The sequence below is a fragment of the Silurus aristotelis genome, assembly GCF_946808225.1.
Source record: "Silurus aristotelis genome assembly, chromosome: 26".
NCBI lineage: Eukaryota > Metazoa > Chordata > Actinopteri > Siluriformes > Siluridae > Silurus > Silurus aristotelis.
This window is the reverse complement of record NC_139599.1, coordinates 7,572,050-7,586,411: the sequence shown is the minus strand read 5'-3', so window position 1 is coordinate 7,586,411 and position 14,362 is coordinate 7,572,050. Positions and strand designations below refer to the sequence as shown.

Here is a 14,362-nt window from a genome sequence, read left to right as displayed (position 1 = left end):
AAGCTAATTTAGACGAACAATGTGCACTAGTGCACATACAACTAGTGCATACTAGCATATTAGACAAAATGGATGGTAGTGTGAATTTTGATGCTATAGCTAAAAGTCCAGTATTGTAATCTGATAATAATAATAATAATAATAAGAAGAAGAAGAAGAAGAAGAGGAAAGAAATAATAAGAAATGCTTTCAATTCAAATTGATCAACCATATTGCCCTCAGACAAGGCTGTTAACCATCATGTATGTATACTTAATGTTTTAAGCACAAATGTGTTCATTTTTATAGATAAATGCTATAGGATGTTGTGTGATTGATGCCAGAATTTGAAGAGAGCTTGATACCATTGTGATAAACATGGAACACTAAGAGACAAAATGTATGGCTACGTATCAAGATATACCAATATCCAATTTTTATTCACATTCCTATTACAATTGTTTCCATATAGTAACATACATACAGAGTAGATTGAAAAGTGCTCAGAAAATTTCCTCACTCTCAGAAAACAAGTACTATACTATGTCCTTGACACTCCAGTGGTACGCTCTAAGGTATAACCTGGTAGGTATACATCCTCAACATGGTAACTTCACTGTAATATACCATTGAAATTATTTCATTGACATGATTGCACAAGACCACTGAATGGACATTCGGGGTCACTCAGACAAGGATGAGCTCCCTTTTAAGTCTGGTTCCTCTTCATACCCTCTCAGGGAGGTTTCCTTGCTTGTTTCGCCACTGGCTCACTCGTTAAGAATAAACATCAGTGAATGATGTTAAAATGTATATTTGTTCATTTGTTTATTTGTGTGAAGCTGCTCTGGGATGCTCTCAATTGTTAAAAGTGCTATAGAAATTAAGTTTGGATTAATTCCCTTTCCGAGGTAATCTAATTATATAAAGCTAAACTTTTAGCCACCTTTGCAGTTAAAAGGTTCACAGTAAAATGATAAAGGTGTTGTTTTAAATGCACTAGTACAGTTTAAAATCCTTTGAGATTAGATGTTGTTGACCCCTAGTAATGAGTTAAAATTCAATATCCAGTATTTTACAGTGTGTCCATAGAATAAAATAGAACTAAAATAGATCTTAAAATATTCCATTTTTAGACTTGGTTTTGAAACTTGTGTTCGTTTGCATTCGAAAACTGTAAAAAGAAGCGTGAGGGATTTTGGGGTTTTGGAGGGGGAACTGCAGAGCAGAGTTTTACAGGAAGAAGGTTGCAAAGAGCTCCGCGCGCGCACACACAGCACGCCCGAGAACGCGACTCGAGAATTTGCGCGTGGCCGAAAATTTTACGTCTCCGACCCGCGAATCCAAAGCGCACGCCCGGGCGTAAAACTTCGGCCACGCGCAAATTCCGGGGCGCGCGCGCTGCTCATATCGACAGCTTTCCGTGTACAAACACGCATTATAGAAAATACAATTCTGGCAAAAAACAAACAAACTAACAACAAAAAAGAAACAAAAAAAACCCAACAAAAAACCCCCGAACGATATATACGTAAATATACACGTATATACAAATAATAATTGAGTGATAGGTGAAATATTGAATGAATTCGCCGCCTCAGCCAATAGGAGCGCGCAGACACTCAGGGTATATAATTCACACTATTGTTATAAGTATGTGGAAAATAGGGCGCACCGCATTACCGCGGTATACTGCTTAGTAAAGGAGTGGAGTAGTATGCGGTTTCGGATACATCCGCTCTCAGAGAGAGAGAGAGAGAGAGAGAGAGAGAGACAGTCGGGCGGAACCCGGTACCGAAGCGCACCTTCCTACAGTACTAAGGGAAGCGCTCAGGGTCAGTACGACGAAGGAAGGAGGAGGAGGAGTAGAGAAAGAAAGAGAGAGAGAGAGAGAGAGAGAGAGAGGGGAGGACGGTTTGAAAGCGAACGACTCGCAGAAGGGGCAGGTGGAAGTCAACGCCGACCCACCTCCGCTTGGCGGTCTAGAACGGACCTCGGTGGAAAACCGGTTTCATTTTCATTAGAAACTATTCAATAAACAGGAGAATACACACACACACACACACACACACACACCAAACTACATGCATTTCGGTTGTTTTTAGGCAGTCACTATTTTTTTCGAGAAGAGAAATGGAAAACTCTCACACTAAATCCGCGTCCGAAGTTTTGCTCCACTTCGAGGTGAACGAGAACAACGGACTGACCCAGGAACAAGTCCGGACCAATTGGGAGAAATATGGACCGAACGGTGAGTTTACCTGAGTCTCAATTCAGTGGAAACTCAATAAGAGGGAGAAAAATGCTGAGGAATTTCTGTTGAATAAACTGATGGGGTTTTAATGGAGAACTTTGTAATGGTGTGCGTGTGTGCTGAGGTTGACTGCAGGTTTTACACGCGGTGTTCATGAGACCCTGCAGGAGGTTTGAGGAGCTCAGGTGTGGTGCTGGGTTGTAATTCAGAGTCACATTTGTGTAAAATTTTTGAGATATTTTGGGGATTATTTACACTACACATGTCGTGCCTTACAGAATATCTCGTATTTTTTACCTGAGCAGCCTACCGGCTTTTATGCAAATTTTCGCACAAGCCCCGCCCCTTTTCATCTCCTAAAAAGCCATGACACGCAACTTCATCGTTTGCACAATGCAGGTCACGTGGAACAACATAAAGGTTGAACTTAAAAAAAAAAAAAATATATATATAATATTTCATAATTTTATTTATTTAAAAAAAATAAATCCACTTTAGTTAAATCCTCAAATGTTAGTCTTGTTTCTTTTATTTTTGTTTTGTGTACCTCACTGTCACCTCAGGGTCTTCAGGGTCTCCGGGTTTCCTCAGGGTTTTCTGGTTTCCTCATAAAACCTTGTGGAAAATTATGTTGAACGTGTGCATTATTGATGGCTGGTACAGGCTTTGAAACCTTTTGCTATTTTGTGGTGTGTTTTTTGTTGTCGCTATATAAATAATCTGATAATACACTTTAACTTTTTAGTCACATCAATGTGCAATAGTTAAGTAGGCCAAAACGCCAGCTAAAAAGGATAGAATTTATTTTTCTTTTTTCTTTTTCTTTTTTATCAGAAACGCCATGATTCGTAATCGGACCACCGTCTGAGAAGCAGAAATATATATATATATTATAAAACTAAAAAATCAAATATTTTTGTGCATATAATGTTTAAAAGTGCAACAAGTGTTGCTGCAAAACATTCAGATAGTAAATAAATGCTGTTTTGTTTAATTAATTTATTAATTAATTTTTTTTTTTAATTTAAACATAATCAAATATATCATCAGTACAAAAATGGTTGATCCGTTTTTATCATATGTATGATACGATATAGCACAGTCCAAACACGGCACGGATCATAGATGAATGAATGAGTGATCAAATAGATTTATTGTGATCGAAAGTTGTTGCTTTTGTTTTAAAAAAGAAAAAAAAAAGCTGCAACAAAATATCATTCATCAACACCTGAATACTTTTTAATGCTCGATTTTCCGGTTGAATGATGTATTTATTTTGAAACCTAGCAAAAAAAAAGAGAGTCTGCATTACAAAAAATCGAATAGGAGGGAAAAATCTAATATTTGGTACAAAGTAAATTGTTAAATTGGTCTAAATAGTCACTTATTGTAAAGTCACATGCGGACAAGTTCAACATGGCATCTATATATTACTTTAGTCAGAAATATAATGTTACTCCACCCCATCCTTTCATTGAATCCTGTGTCAATTCGACAAGTATCATCAACTGTAGCATGTAAATGTCTCACGATTCTCTTTCAAGATGTCTGCCGGTGCCAGTGTGTGCTGTGTATTATAAAAAACCCAATGACTTCAGTCTGTGCTGTAGCCTGTGTTTCTCGAGTGTATGCTAACTACTTCATTCATCCGACTGTCACTGAGGCTCCAAGCAGGATTAAAATTAGAATTTCAAACACTATGCATTGCAGGCAAATGTCTTTCGATGCCAGTTTCATTCACAGGTTCCTTGTTTGATGAGATTCAGGGCGGCCTTGTAATTTGGATGTCGATTACAGTTTTTTTTTTTCTTTAAACAGGTGGACTAGGAAGTGGGAGGAAGTAGTTATGCGCTATGATTGGACAGTAAGGCTAGTGGTATTCCTATTTAATCACAGACACAGTCTGATTAAGTGGAACACTTACAAGCGACAGGATTGCATAACGCCCTCTCGCTCTAAGAACGCAGGTAAAAGCACACGTGGCTAAACCGTAACCGCTTTCCGTAACTCCCAGAACCGCAGAAGTCTCTGATGACGCGTAGGTACGGGGACAACGAAAAAGAAGTGTCTTAACACGTGAGAAATGACTGAATAATGCACCTGCGACCAGCGCTGCAGGCGCGAAAAAAAACAAAAACTTGAGCAACTTGTTTTCCACTTCCTCAAGAGAAAGAGAGACATAAAGCACGCTCAAGAGAAACACCATGTTTCAGGTTACATACGTGGCCCTCGGTGCCGTCACTGTGAGTTTCCCATCTGCACTTCTACTATAAGTATTTGTCTGCGTTCTCGCATTACAGAGCCAGCCTTAAAAGCAGCCGTGGCAAATCATGGATCAGGGTGAAGTGTTTGCGTTGCGCTGTGGTCGCGTTGTCCGAGTGCTTGATGAAATTTGCACGTCGTAAAAACAGTTCTTTGGTGGTCAGAAGGTGCGATTGATTTCCATTGCTGCCAAGTTCCTTCGTTTAAAAGCCACCAATCGGAGGACGGGATAAGAGCATGCAAAAATGTTTGACACAGTCCCAGAGAGACGCAAACGTGCTAACGGACAGACGCCAAGTCCTTATTAACTCCCGCTCACTCGCCTGCGTGAAGAATGTTTACGCTTATGCGACCATTTAGCGATAACAGGTCTGCCGTTGTCCAATGACGGTGTGTAATGATAAGATTGTATTGGGATCATGTCTGAATAGTCTTTAGGGTTTAATCCGGCGCAGTAGTAAATGCAGTCCTGCGTATGGAGAGTAGTGTCGGAGCTTTGAGAAGGTGCGAGTGCGAGTACAGCTGTGGGTGTGATCCTGCAGTCAGAAAAAAATACTTGATAAAAAAAAAAAAAAGTGTTATGTGGTTTACAAGTGGTGTTTTTGAGTGTTTTGAGATGGTGAGAGGGAGTGTTGAGTGTTGTTTTTCGTAGGTGTGTGTAGTAAATCAGGCATGAAGTTGTCGGCCTTGCAAGGGTTTATGCTTTCTGCCTTTCTCTCTCTCTTTCTTGTTTTTGTATTTTTTTTTTTGAGAGGATTAGGGTTTAGCTAAGGCAGCTAGCTCACTCAGCTAACTGACTGAATGAACAGGAGCATGCACGAGGTATTAGTTTTTCTTCGATAGATCATCTCCGAGCATCTCGCCGGCCATTCAGGCCGTGATGACTTCATGGAAAAAAAACACCATCTCGTAGCTGATAGTGCCGCTTTCACTCTGAGCTGTCAACTTCCTGCCTGGTGCGTTGCAGACAAACCACAAGGGAATACCCTCAGCCCTTTTTGCGTTCACTCAAGAAACCACTGCTTCTAGTTGAGTTTGCTGAAAACTAGAAGCCTGAACAACTTTATCTTCTGCAATGAATAATTTTCTCTTTTTTTAAGGGGGGGGGGGGGGGGTGTTAGGTATGTACAATACTGTATCTCTCACCATGTTGGTTATGAATGGTGAAAAATAATGAACAGTTTGTACCACAAGGGCATGGCTTTTTTATGTTTTAGTACTTAGCCTATTTGCATAATGCACTCTCGTTTCATTTTTTATAAAAAAATTTATTTTTAAAAGGTTTTGATGGATGTTTGCTGTTGTCAGGACTTGTTTATATGCATGCGGTTTGAATTCCTGAGTGCTCTGGGTGAGACAGTGAGGGAAAAGGGAGGGAGATGCGTGTGCGTGTGTGTGGGTGTGGGTGTGGGTGTGGGTGTGGGTGGGGGGGGGGGGATGGCTGGGTGGAAGGAAAGCAGTTCTGTCCCAAACCCTTTAGTGATTACTCTGTAACAGCCTGGCACATCATTAAAAGCAGGATTGTTTTGTTTACGATTAATTATTTTATTTATTTATTTTTTCACATTGGCATCCATCTGTCTATTTACCACCTCTGTGTGTTTCCAGGTATTTGCCAACCTGTCAGACACAGTGTGAATTCACATCCAGGGCTGCTTCTCAAATTATATATTTACACACACGTACATTATATATATATATATATGTTTATTTAGAAAAAAAGTTAGCAAAACTCGTCACACTAATAAACATGGGCAGTAAAAGCAATCTAATCAAAGACTATATTTTGCTGAGCAGGAAAAGTGGCTGCTTTCGGATCCCATAATGCATTGTCGAGCGGAAGGGGAGGGGCCTGAAGCCGAACTCGAGCATTAGCGCCTTTCGCGGCGCTGCCCGATCACATCTCGTAATAGTCAAAGTGCTTCGATCAAAATAAACAATACACATAGTGCAGTGTGTTTGGGCTTACAAACATTTGAAAGCTACTGTTTCAGACCCCTGTTAGAAATCTGACGAAAGCTCAACGTGGTTTATAACCAACTGAAAATTCATGTTTCTCTGATTTGCTCTGTTGAGGGCCCTGAAATTGTTAGAAGGTGACCTTCCTGCCGCTTTCTTAGTTGTTTAAAATCATTTCAATAGTTAGCACGATTGTAGAAAGCTGCTAAGTAATAATTTTTCTTTGCTCGTTGATTATTTTTCATAAGCAGCACATCGGTGTTGTATTGCGCAGCGGCGCGATGGTGTAGCAGGAAATAAGCCCCAGATCGCTATCGGTAGCTTTCAAAGTACAGTACGTATTAGTCTCTGAAAGCAGAACATGGGCTCAAGCAGAAGCAGAACAGCCCCAGTTGAAGTGTTTTGACTGTAACCATGGTCTTATTGTTATATAAGGCTTTGTCTTTTCGAACACCACACTCGCTGAAACTCTTTGACGGGTATTAGATCTCTTACAGCTGTGCAGAATGTCAGATGGCTGACTTCTTTAGCCTGTTATCTTGAATTACCTGTGTCTGTGCTAAGCCTCTTCACTCCTGCGGTCTGTGATGAAGGCCTGAGCTGATATCTTTATTTCTTTGCTCTACACTGTCCCCAAATCCCATTTTCTTTTTCCTTTGATGCTGTGGATCGTGTTGCTTTGCTGATTGGTTTTAGTCATTGCCAATTTAGACGTATCAAGCACCAATCAAACAACAGCTAGGAACCAGGAAAAGGGTGAAGACCTTCACGTGCTTCCTTTAAGCACATACCGTATCAGGATGTTACACACCCGGAGGAAAGTAATATCTACTGTACTCTGTTCCACATACACAAGCTTACAAACACCCATCGCTGTGATGGATACACACTAAAAGCATAGACATTTTTGCATAGTCATTTTTTCCCCTAAAAGCATAGCCATTTTATAATTTTTTTCTTGGACCATGGATGGCACCATCTGAATGAGAGTGCAGACACTTTGCTAACATTATTTTTGTTTGTACCTGGCTATGATATGTTTTTCACTCATTTAGTTGCTTCTTCAAAATATCGACAGACTACGAGCCTTTTTATGTCTCTAAATCAAATAAAATCCTCAAATATTCATCTAATATAGTTGCAAATAGCGCACCCTAAAGGGTCGAGGAAAGCCGGGAGCCGGCGAGACAATCAGCCTTGAATGCAAAACATTTAGCTCTTGCTGAGATGTTGCCTCATGTCCTGTTTTCAGTAACTTGTTTGGTAACACCTCATGTTGCTGAATATTGTCTGATTACTATTACCCCCCCTTACTTCCTACTTGGTTACAGCCAACTTTGAGAGTTATGAATGAACCGTCCCACGTTGGACAAAGTTGGTGTCGAGTTTGAGGCATCCAGCATGCGGGACGTTTACATCATAGTGTCCAATGTCAGTTTGCGCTTTTATTGCGAACGCATATCCAGATCTACTCGTCGGTGGTGCGAGAGCTTGAGTACAGTAGCATGCGATAGAACCGCTGTGTACGTAGCTGAGACCGTCCTCTATTACTGTGCAACATTTCATGTAGACGGTGTTCTAAAGTTTGCCATGAAATTCATTATTTCTTTACATTTCCATACAGTGCTATTAGGGTTGGTATGCGAATTTGGTGCTTGGGCCCCTAATGATCTCGAAGCATTACCAGACATTTTTATGTTTATTTCTTTTCCAACATATTATAAGCCGATAGCTGAACTTCAGAGGTATAGATACTGCCTTGTGGAATTTTTCTTTATTAAAAGTAACGGTAAAAAAAGAAATGTATCTATCTCAAGTATCACCTGCATGGCTGACCATAGCCGTGATTCTGTCTCCTTGTGTTATGTGATGTCCCTTCATCTTCTTTCTCTGCTCATTTCGACTGAGTAAAACATGTGCAAAAGGGCATAAGTAGGAAGTTTTACACCTCTATCCTGGTGCTGCTGAGACGCACAGTGTGAAGCGACCATGTGTTAGAGGAAGCAGAAGTTCTTCTCGAATACACACGCATTGTAAAGGCAAGTGTCGTGTAACGTTCTGCATGTAGGCCATGATTATGGTGTTGTTTTGGTGTATGATACCGTATAGCTGCTTCTTACCACGATCACTCTTTATTAGTGGCGGCTCTCTGCAGCGAGTCGAGCGACCACATCTGCGTCGCTGCTGCTCAGTGATAAGGAGTGTTGAAGGAGGGAAGACGGAAGTTGTGCAGAGGCTTGCGGTGTTTGTTATGCCGCGGTTGCAACTCCTTTCGGGTTCCAACGCCTCAACAGACAAGCTGCAATCCCTCTCTTTTCTGCTTCACGGCGGAACCTGCTGTGTTTCTATGATTATATTTGGGTTTTTGTTATTTATTTCCTTCTGTATTTCGGCCCTGTTTAAATTAGGCGTGCATGTGTGCGAACTTGTCACTCATTTCTGCTTCTCACCTCCCACCTCGGCAGCCATCAACACCTCCCCCTGGCAGACTGTTAACTTACTCTGTGTGTGTTTCTGCAGCCGAGCAAGAGCAAGAGCAAGGCTGCAGCATGGGGTGTATGTGTGTTTGAGAGAGAAAGTGATGCATCGCACTTTCATGGCAGAAGTCGTCGTGTGTAATGAAGTGCGATGTAGCAGAAATAATGTGTTGCGATCCTGTGGAAGATGTTTTTCAAATCCCTGATATGTTTCACAGTGTTTATTTATCATGGCCTACATGGATCGTATTTCCATACTGAGATATTCGAATAACTTCTTTTTTTTTTCTGATGTATTCGCGTGAGTTCGACAAATGCCAATCATCATTCGTCAAGTGCAAAGCGTCATTAAATGCCATAAACGGTAACACACAGGGCTGAACATTACAAAATGATGTAATGCACCGTACTCTAAACCTCCCAGTAATGCAGTTCAACAACTGTCAACTGCAATACAATACCAGTACAATTCCACAGACACGAGTCTTATAGGGTGCCATTACTTTCGTCCTAGTTGATTGCCTCATCATATTTATCTTAGTCTTTGGATAGTCCAAGTCATTTAAATATCAAATGAAAAATTGGATGGACGAAAGACACCTGAACATCAGATTCATATGTGCTTTTTGAACATCCCATTTAACATAGTCTCCATCTACTGTTGCTCTGAGCAGATGTTCCACTAGATTATGAAATGTGCCTCTGGACATTTGTGTTTATTCACCAACAAGGGTGTTGGTAAATCCAGGTATTAATGTGGGCGAGGAGGCCTGTGGTGCAGTCATTGTTCCAATTCATCCGAAAGCTGTTCAGTAGTGTAAAGCTCTATAGAAGGACACTCAAGATCTTCCTCCCCAAACCCAGGTAAACCATATCTTCATGGAGCTGGTTTTGAGCACAGGGGCTTTGTTAATCTGGAACCGGTTTTGTTCTTCTAGTTTAAGTGAAGAGAGAAATTGACCAACAGTTCTTTATGCTAACAATCTGGAGAAGAACCACATATGGCTGGAAAAACCAGGTGTTCTAAAACTTCAGTACTTTAATAAGAGTCCAGATTCATTTTATTTGAATTGGTGTCGCATGCTAACGGTTTTCATTCGACTCCTTCCTACATAAATATACACAAGATCTGGTAGGATACGAACATCTCTCAACTAACTACAGTATATAGTCGTGAAGGCCGCAAGGCGTTTATACAAATAGATTTTCATATCCGTTGTGGAATTTCGCTTCTTTGCAATTTCTCTTTGAGGATTCTGTCAGCGAGTGAGGATTTAGGGAGCAACACCCCCGAAGCCGATATTACTTACTAACAATCTTTCCTACGCAATTACTTTCTACACAATCACGAGCCGTCATTCATTTGGAACCTGTGAGAAATTGCTCTGTAGCGTTCACCTCAGTATAAAAGAGCTATGCCTCATCCGAACTCGGGCTCGCACATCATTTATAGCCGAAGTGATAAGACACCGCTGCTGTATTGATGAAGTGCGCTCCCATTGCCAAGGAGGAATAAACGTCTCTCCTTTTGATCTATACGATTGTGTGCTGCTTTCATTTGCAAGGGGGAGAAAAGGAAAATGATAATGCGCCCGATAAACGAGACCCCGCGCTTCTCGCCAACATAATTTTGCAGATTAATCCCGATTTATGTATATCGATTATGCATATCGAGGGGACATGCACACGAACCCGACGTTTATTTCAGCCTATAAACAAAAGGGTTCAGTTCGGCAGTGCGACGCCGATGGTTGCTGAATGCGGAAAGCGTCCGGTCCAAATCGTAGGAGTTCCAACAAGGTCTTTGATACACTTTGGAACAATAAGTCTTGCCCTGCTTCGGACAGTAGCGAACAAGAAGTCGATCATTCCTCTTGCAGTTCGTCTCTCTTGTTAGCGTTTACTGTCCGCCCAGCATTTTTACTTCCTTCGAAATGTATCTTTGCCAGCACATGATTTATTACATGATACAATTCATACTTTATTTAATCCTAATAAACCTGGGACAGGAGCTTGGCTTTCTTCCAGAGACTCCACACATACTGGTCAATGTGCATGCCTGTGTGCATATGTTCCGATGCGTGTGCCTGCACATTCCTGTCTGTTCAGCTGTTTTCATCTCTGCGAGCGAGCCAGGTATGGACATGCCCAAGAGTCGAGGAACAGGTGATTCCTGGTACATGCCAGAAGACGCATCCTGGCGCACGATCCGTCATCCGAAACTTGTTTTGAGCGACTTATTATTTTTTTTTCTCCAACTAAACTCGCACAAAGTCAGCAGACAACAAAACAAGGTACAGAGACATGCCTAGGCTTTTACCCTGACCAAGAAATCCAGTTTGGGAACACCTCAAACAATAAATACACCGGGAAAGCATATTTGTACTGCAGCTCAGTTTTATGATACCCTAATACTTAGAGGTTAGATCAAAGTAAAGCAAACCGCGCTCCCACTTCTTAAACGAATGCTTCTGTTGCGTCGTATGTTTTAATATCTATACCTTCACTCCATATTTTAATAGTAAAGATGCCGCTGTTTTCAAGGGCCGAGAGGCTGCTTTATCTTCGCACTTACTTCCTGCAATTCTTAATTTGAACTCAAAACTGTTTCCTCAGTGTTCAGTTCTGAAAGATATATACACTCTCTGGACAAAAGTTTGTGAAAACCTGAACATGTGCTTTTTGAACATCTTATTCCACCTTTAGTTTGGGGTATCAGAAGTGCAAACACTTCTATATTCATTGGCTCATATTCATGACCCTGTGCCTTTTCTTCCAGACACACATTTTGTAGCAGACATTAGACTAGAGTTTAACTCCTACAGCTCACCACCTGTATTAGACTAGTCATATGGAGGCCTATAAATACAGACCACATTAACCAAACAAATCTGCAACAGCAAATCAGGAAACACAACAGCAGTCCTCAGAAGTGCAAATCAACACTACACAAGCATGGTCAGAAAAAAGAACAGAACGCAAAAGCAAAAACCCGACAGTAAGTTCAAAACATTTTGACTGGTGAAGTAAATAACACTGAGTATTTCTTCATCATGGCACCTGTTATTGTGTGGGATATTATTAGGCAGCAAGTGAACGTTTTGTCTTTAAAGTTGATGTGTTAGAAGCAGGAAAAATGGGCGAGCGTAAGGACTTGAGTGAGGTTGATGAGGTCCAAGTTGTGATGGCTGGACGACTGGGTCCAAATATCTCCAAAAGTGCAGCTCTTGTGGGTCTGCAGTGGTCAGTGTCTCATAAGTGCTCCAAGGACGAAACAGCGGTGAACCTGTAGCATAAATTGCTGAAGAAGTTCATGCTGTTAATGCTCAATGGGTCAGGACTGTTTTGGCAGTAAAAGGGGAACCAACGCAATATTAGGCAGGTGGTCGTATGTGATGCCTGATCCGTGTATAAGGAAACTCAAAGCAGAAGATCAGGATGAACTCGCAGGAAGAAGGAGATGGATTTTTATTAAGCAGCTCATCCCTAAATTCTGATTGGCTGACATTGTTGTTTTATGCAAACCGTGAATCATGCAACAATTACCTGCAATAGGATTCTTTGAGGATTCTTTCTTACACTCTGTAAGGAACGTAGGACATTTGTGATCATTTTGAAGATACAAACAATTGTTTATATTTATATAATTCTTAGTATAATGTAATTTCATTAATAACTTTCCCATCAAGCGAATACAATTACAAACATACTCTGTTTGTCTTTGTTTTTCTCTGTGTTGGACAACCAGTGCATCACAAGGCAGGCCTTTGCTCGGCTGTGCAGGAGCATCTGAATGAACATTTAAGCATCTATCTGTCTATCCATTTATCAAACCTGCCAATTTTTTTTTCTTCCCAAATCAGAGTGCAACATCTGGGAAAATTTCAACACAATGCATAAGCTATTTATATTCAGCATATAAATATAGAACGGTTGACAGTTGCGTAAGTATTTTGAAGTCTTCAAAATTAACTGCTGCCCTAAAAGCCTCACTTCCTACCTCTTCTCACTTTTTTCTGGTTTTCTTACTTGCCCTCACCTTCTCTTAATATAAGTGAAGAATGAAAAGTTCATTAGAGGCAAATTTACAAACCGAATTGGATTGAACTGGAATGTAGTTCTTTTGTAGACCAAAGAAGCATTCGAATGCACACTTTTATTTATGGCTTTTTCCCTGAATAGTAGGAATTAATAGAAAGTAAACTTTCCTGCATCTGCATCTCAATTAAAACTGATGTCTGACTTCATCTAGCTTCTTCTAGCTCTGCTACACTTTCTAATTTGGAACAATATTTAAAATGGGGATCCATCCTTCGATTCATCCATTTAGCCATTCATTTTTCACTCATTTACATTCTGCTGCTTGTAACTGCAGTTATCTGCTTGAATTATTATTTATGAATGAGTTCAGTCATCTCGTTCTCGATCCATTCCCTTGGCGCATGGTGTGTGTTAATATAAACAGCGCTGATATGGTACCAATAGTCCAAAATTTGTTCCATAAGTATTCAGAGGTTCACGCTGGATTCTAAACTCCTGCTTTCCGCTGCACGTCATCCAAAACACGACTCTTGTGACCGTTCCCAGGGCGGTCAGAGTTATTCTAAGGTGCCAAGAGCAACATTTTGGGTGCTGCCATTGGATCTTTTGCAGCCAAGTACGCACTTAGATGCAGTGTTTTTAAGTCTGTCGTCAGCTGCAGTTACTAAAGCCTGAAATGATGCAACGTTCATGATTCACACACTTCTGTTGGAGACGGACCCCGAATCGTTCAGACACGTGCGAGCGGTGTTATTTCAGGCGAGCGAAAGCAATGCTAGCTGGTAGCAGCCATGGGATGCGTGCCCATAAGCCGGGTTGGCATGGCGACCGTTTTTGGAAACTTCATGCATTTCTGTTCGAGCTTCTGCACAAACAATAGCTTGTGCAACAACGCATTCAATTGGGGTTGAAATTTTATTCTTGTTTATTTTTTGTACACTGTGCATCGGCTTCGGCGTGTGGGACGAAGGGTATGACTGCGATAGACGTGGGAAGACGCGATGTCTGAACTCTAAAAGTGGGACGCGAGTTTAGTGTATTTTTTATTATCGTTTGGCTCACAAAACCCAGCAGATTTCCTCCTGCTTCCCTCGGCACATGCGTTCCAAGCTCCGTGTTGTTAGCAACCGTTTCCAGGAAGTGTTTCCCCCTTGCCTCTGCCTGGTGGTGTGTAAACAGGCCTGGCACTTGTTTTCGAGAGAGAGAGAGAGAGAGAGAGAGAGAGAGAGAGAGAGAGAGAGAGAGAGAGAGAGAGAGAGAGAGAGAGAGAGAGAGAGAGAGAGAGAGAGAGAGAGAGAGAGAGAGAGAGAGAGAGAGAGAGAGAGAGAGAGAGAGAGAGAGAGAGAGAGAGAGAGAGAGAGAGAGAGAGAGAGAGAGAGAGAGAGAGAGA

At 41.2% G+C, this 14,362-nt stretch overlaps 1 protein-coding gene across 1 annotated transcript in view; it reads left to right on the top strand.

Annotated features, from left to right (window-relative positions):
- The first annotated feature begins 1,707 nt into the window (after positions 1-1,707).
- Positions 1,708-14,362, top strand: part of atp2a3 (ATPase sarcoplasmic/endoplasmic reticulum Ca2+ transporting 3) — a 72,478-nt gene continuing 59,823 nt past the window's right edge. Inside the window, exon 1 of the mRNA XM_083531792.1 lies at positions 1,708-2,230. Coding sequence (XP_083387918.1) covers positions 2,113-2,230 — 118 coding nt within the window. The 5' untranslated portion in view covers positions 1,708-2,112. The remainder of the gene's footprint in view (positions 2,231-14,362) is intronic.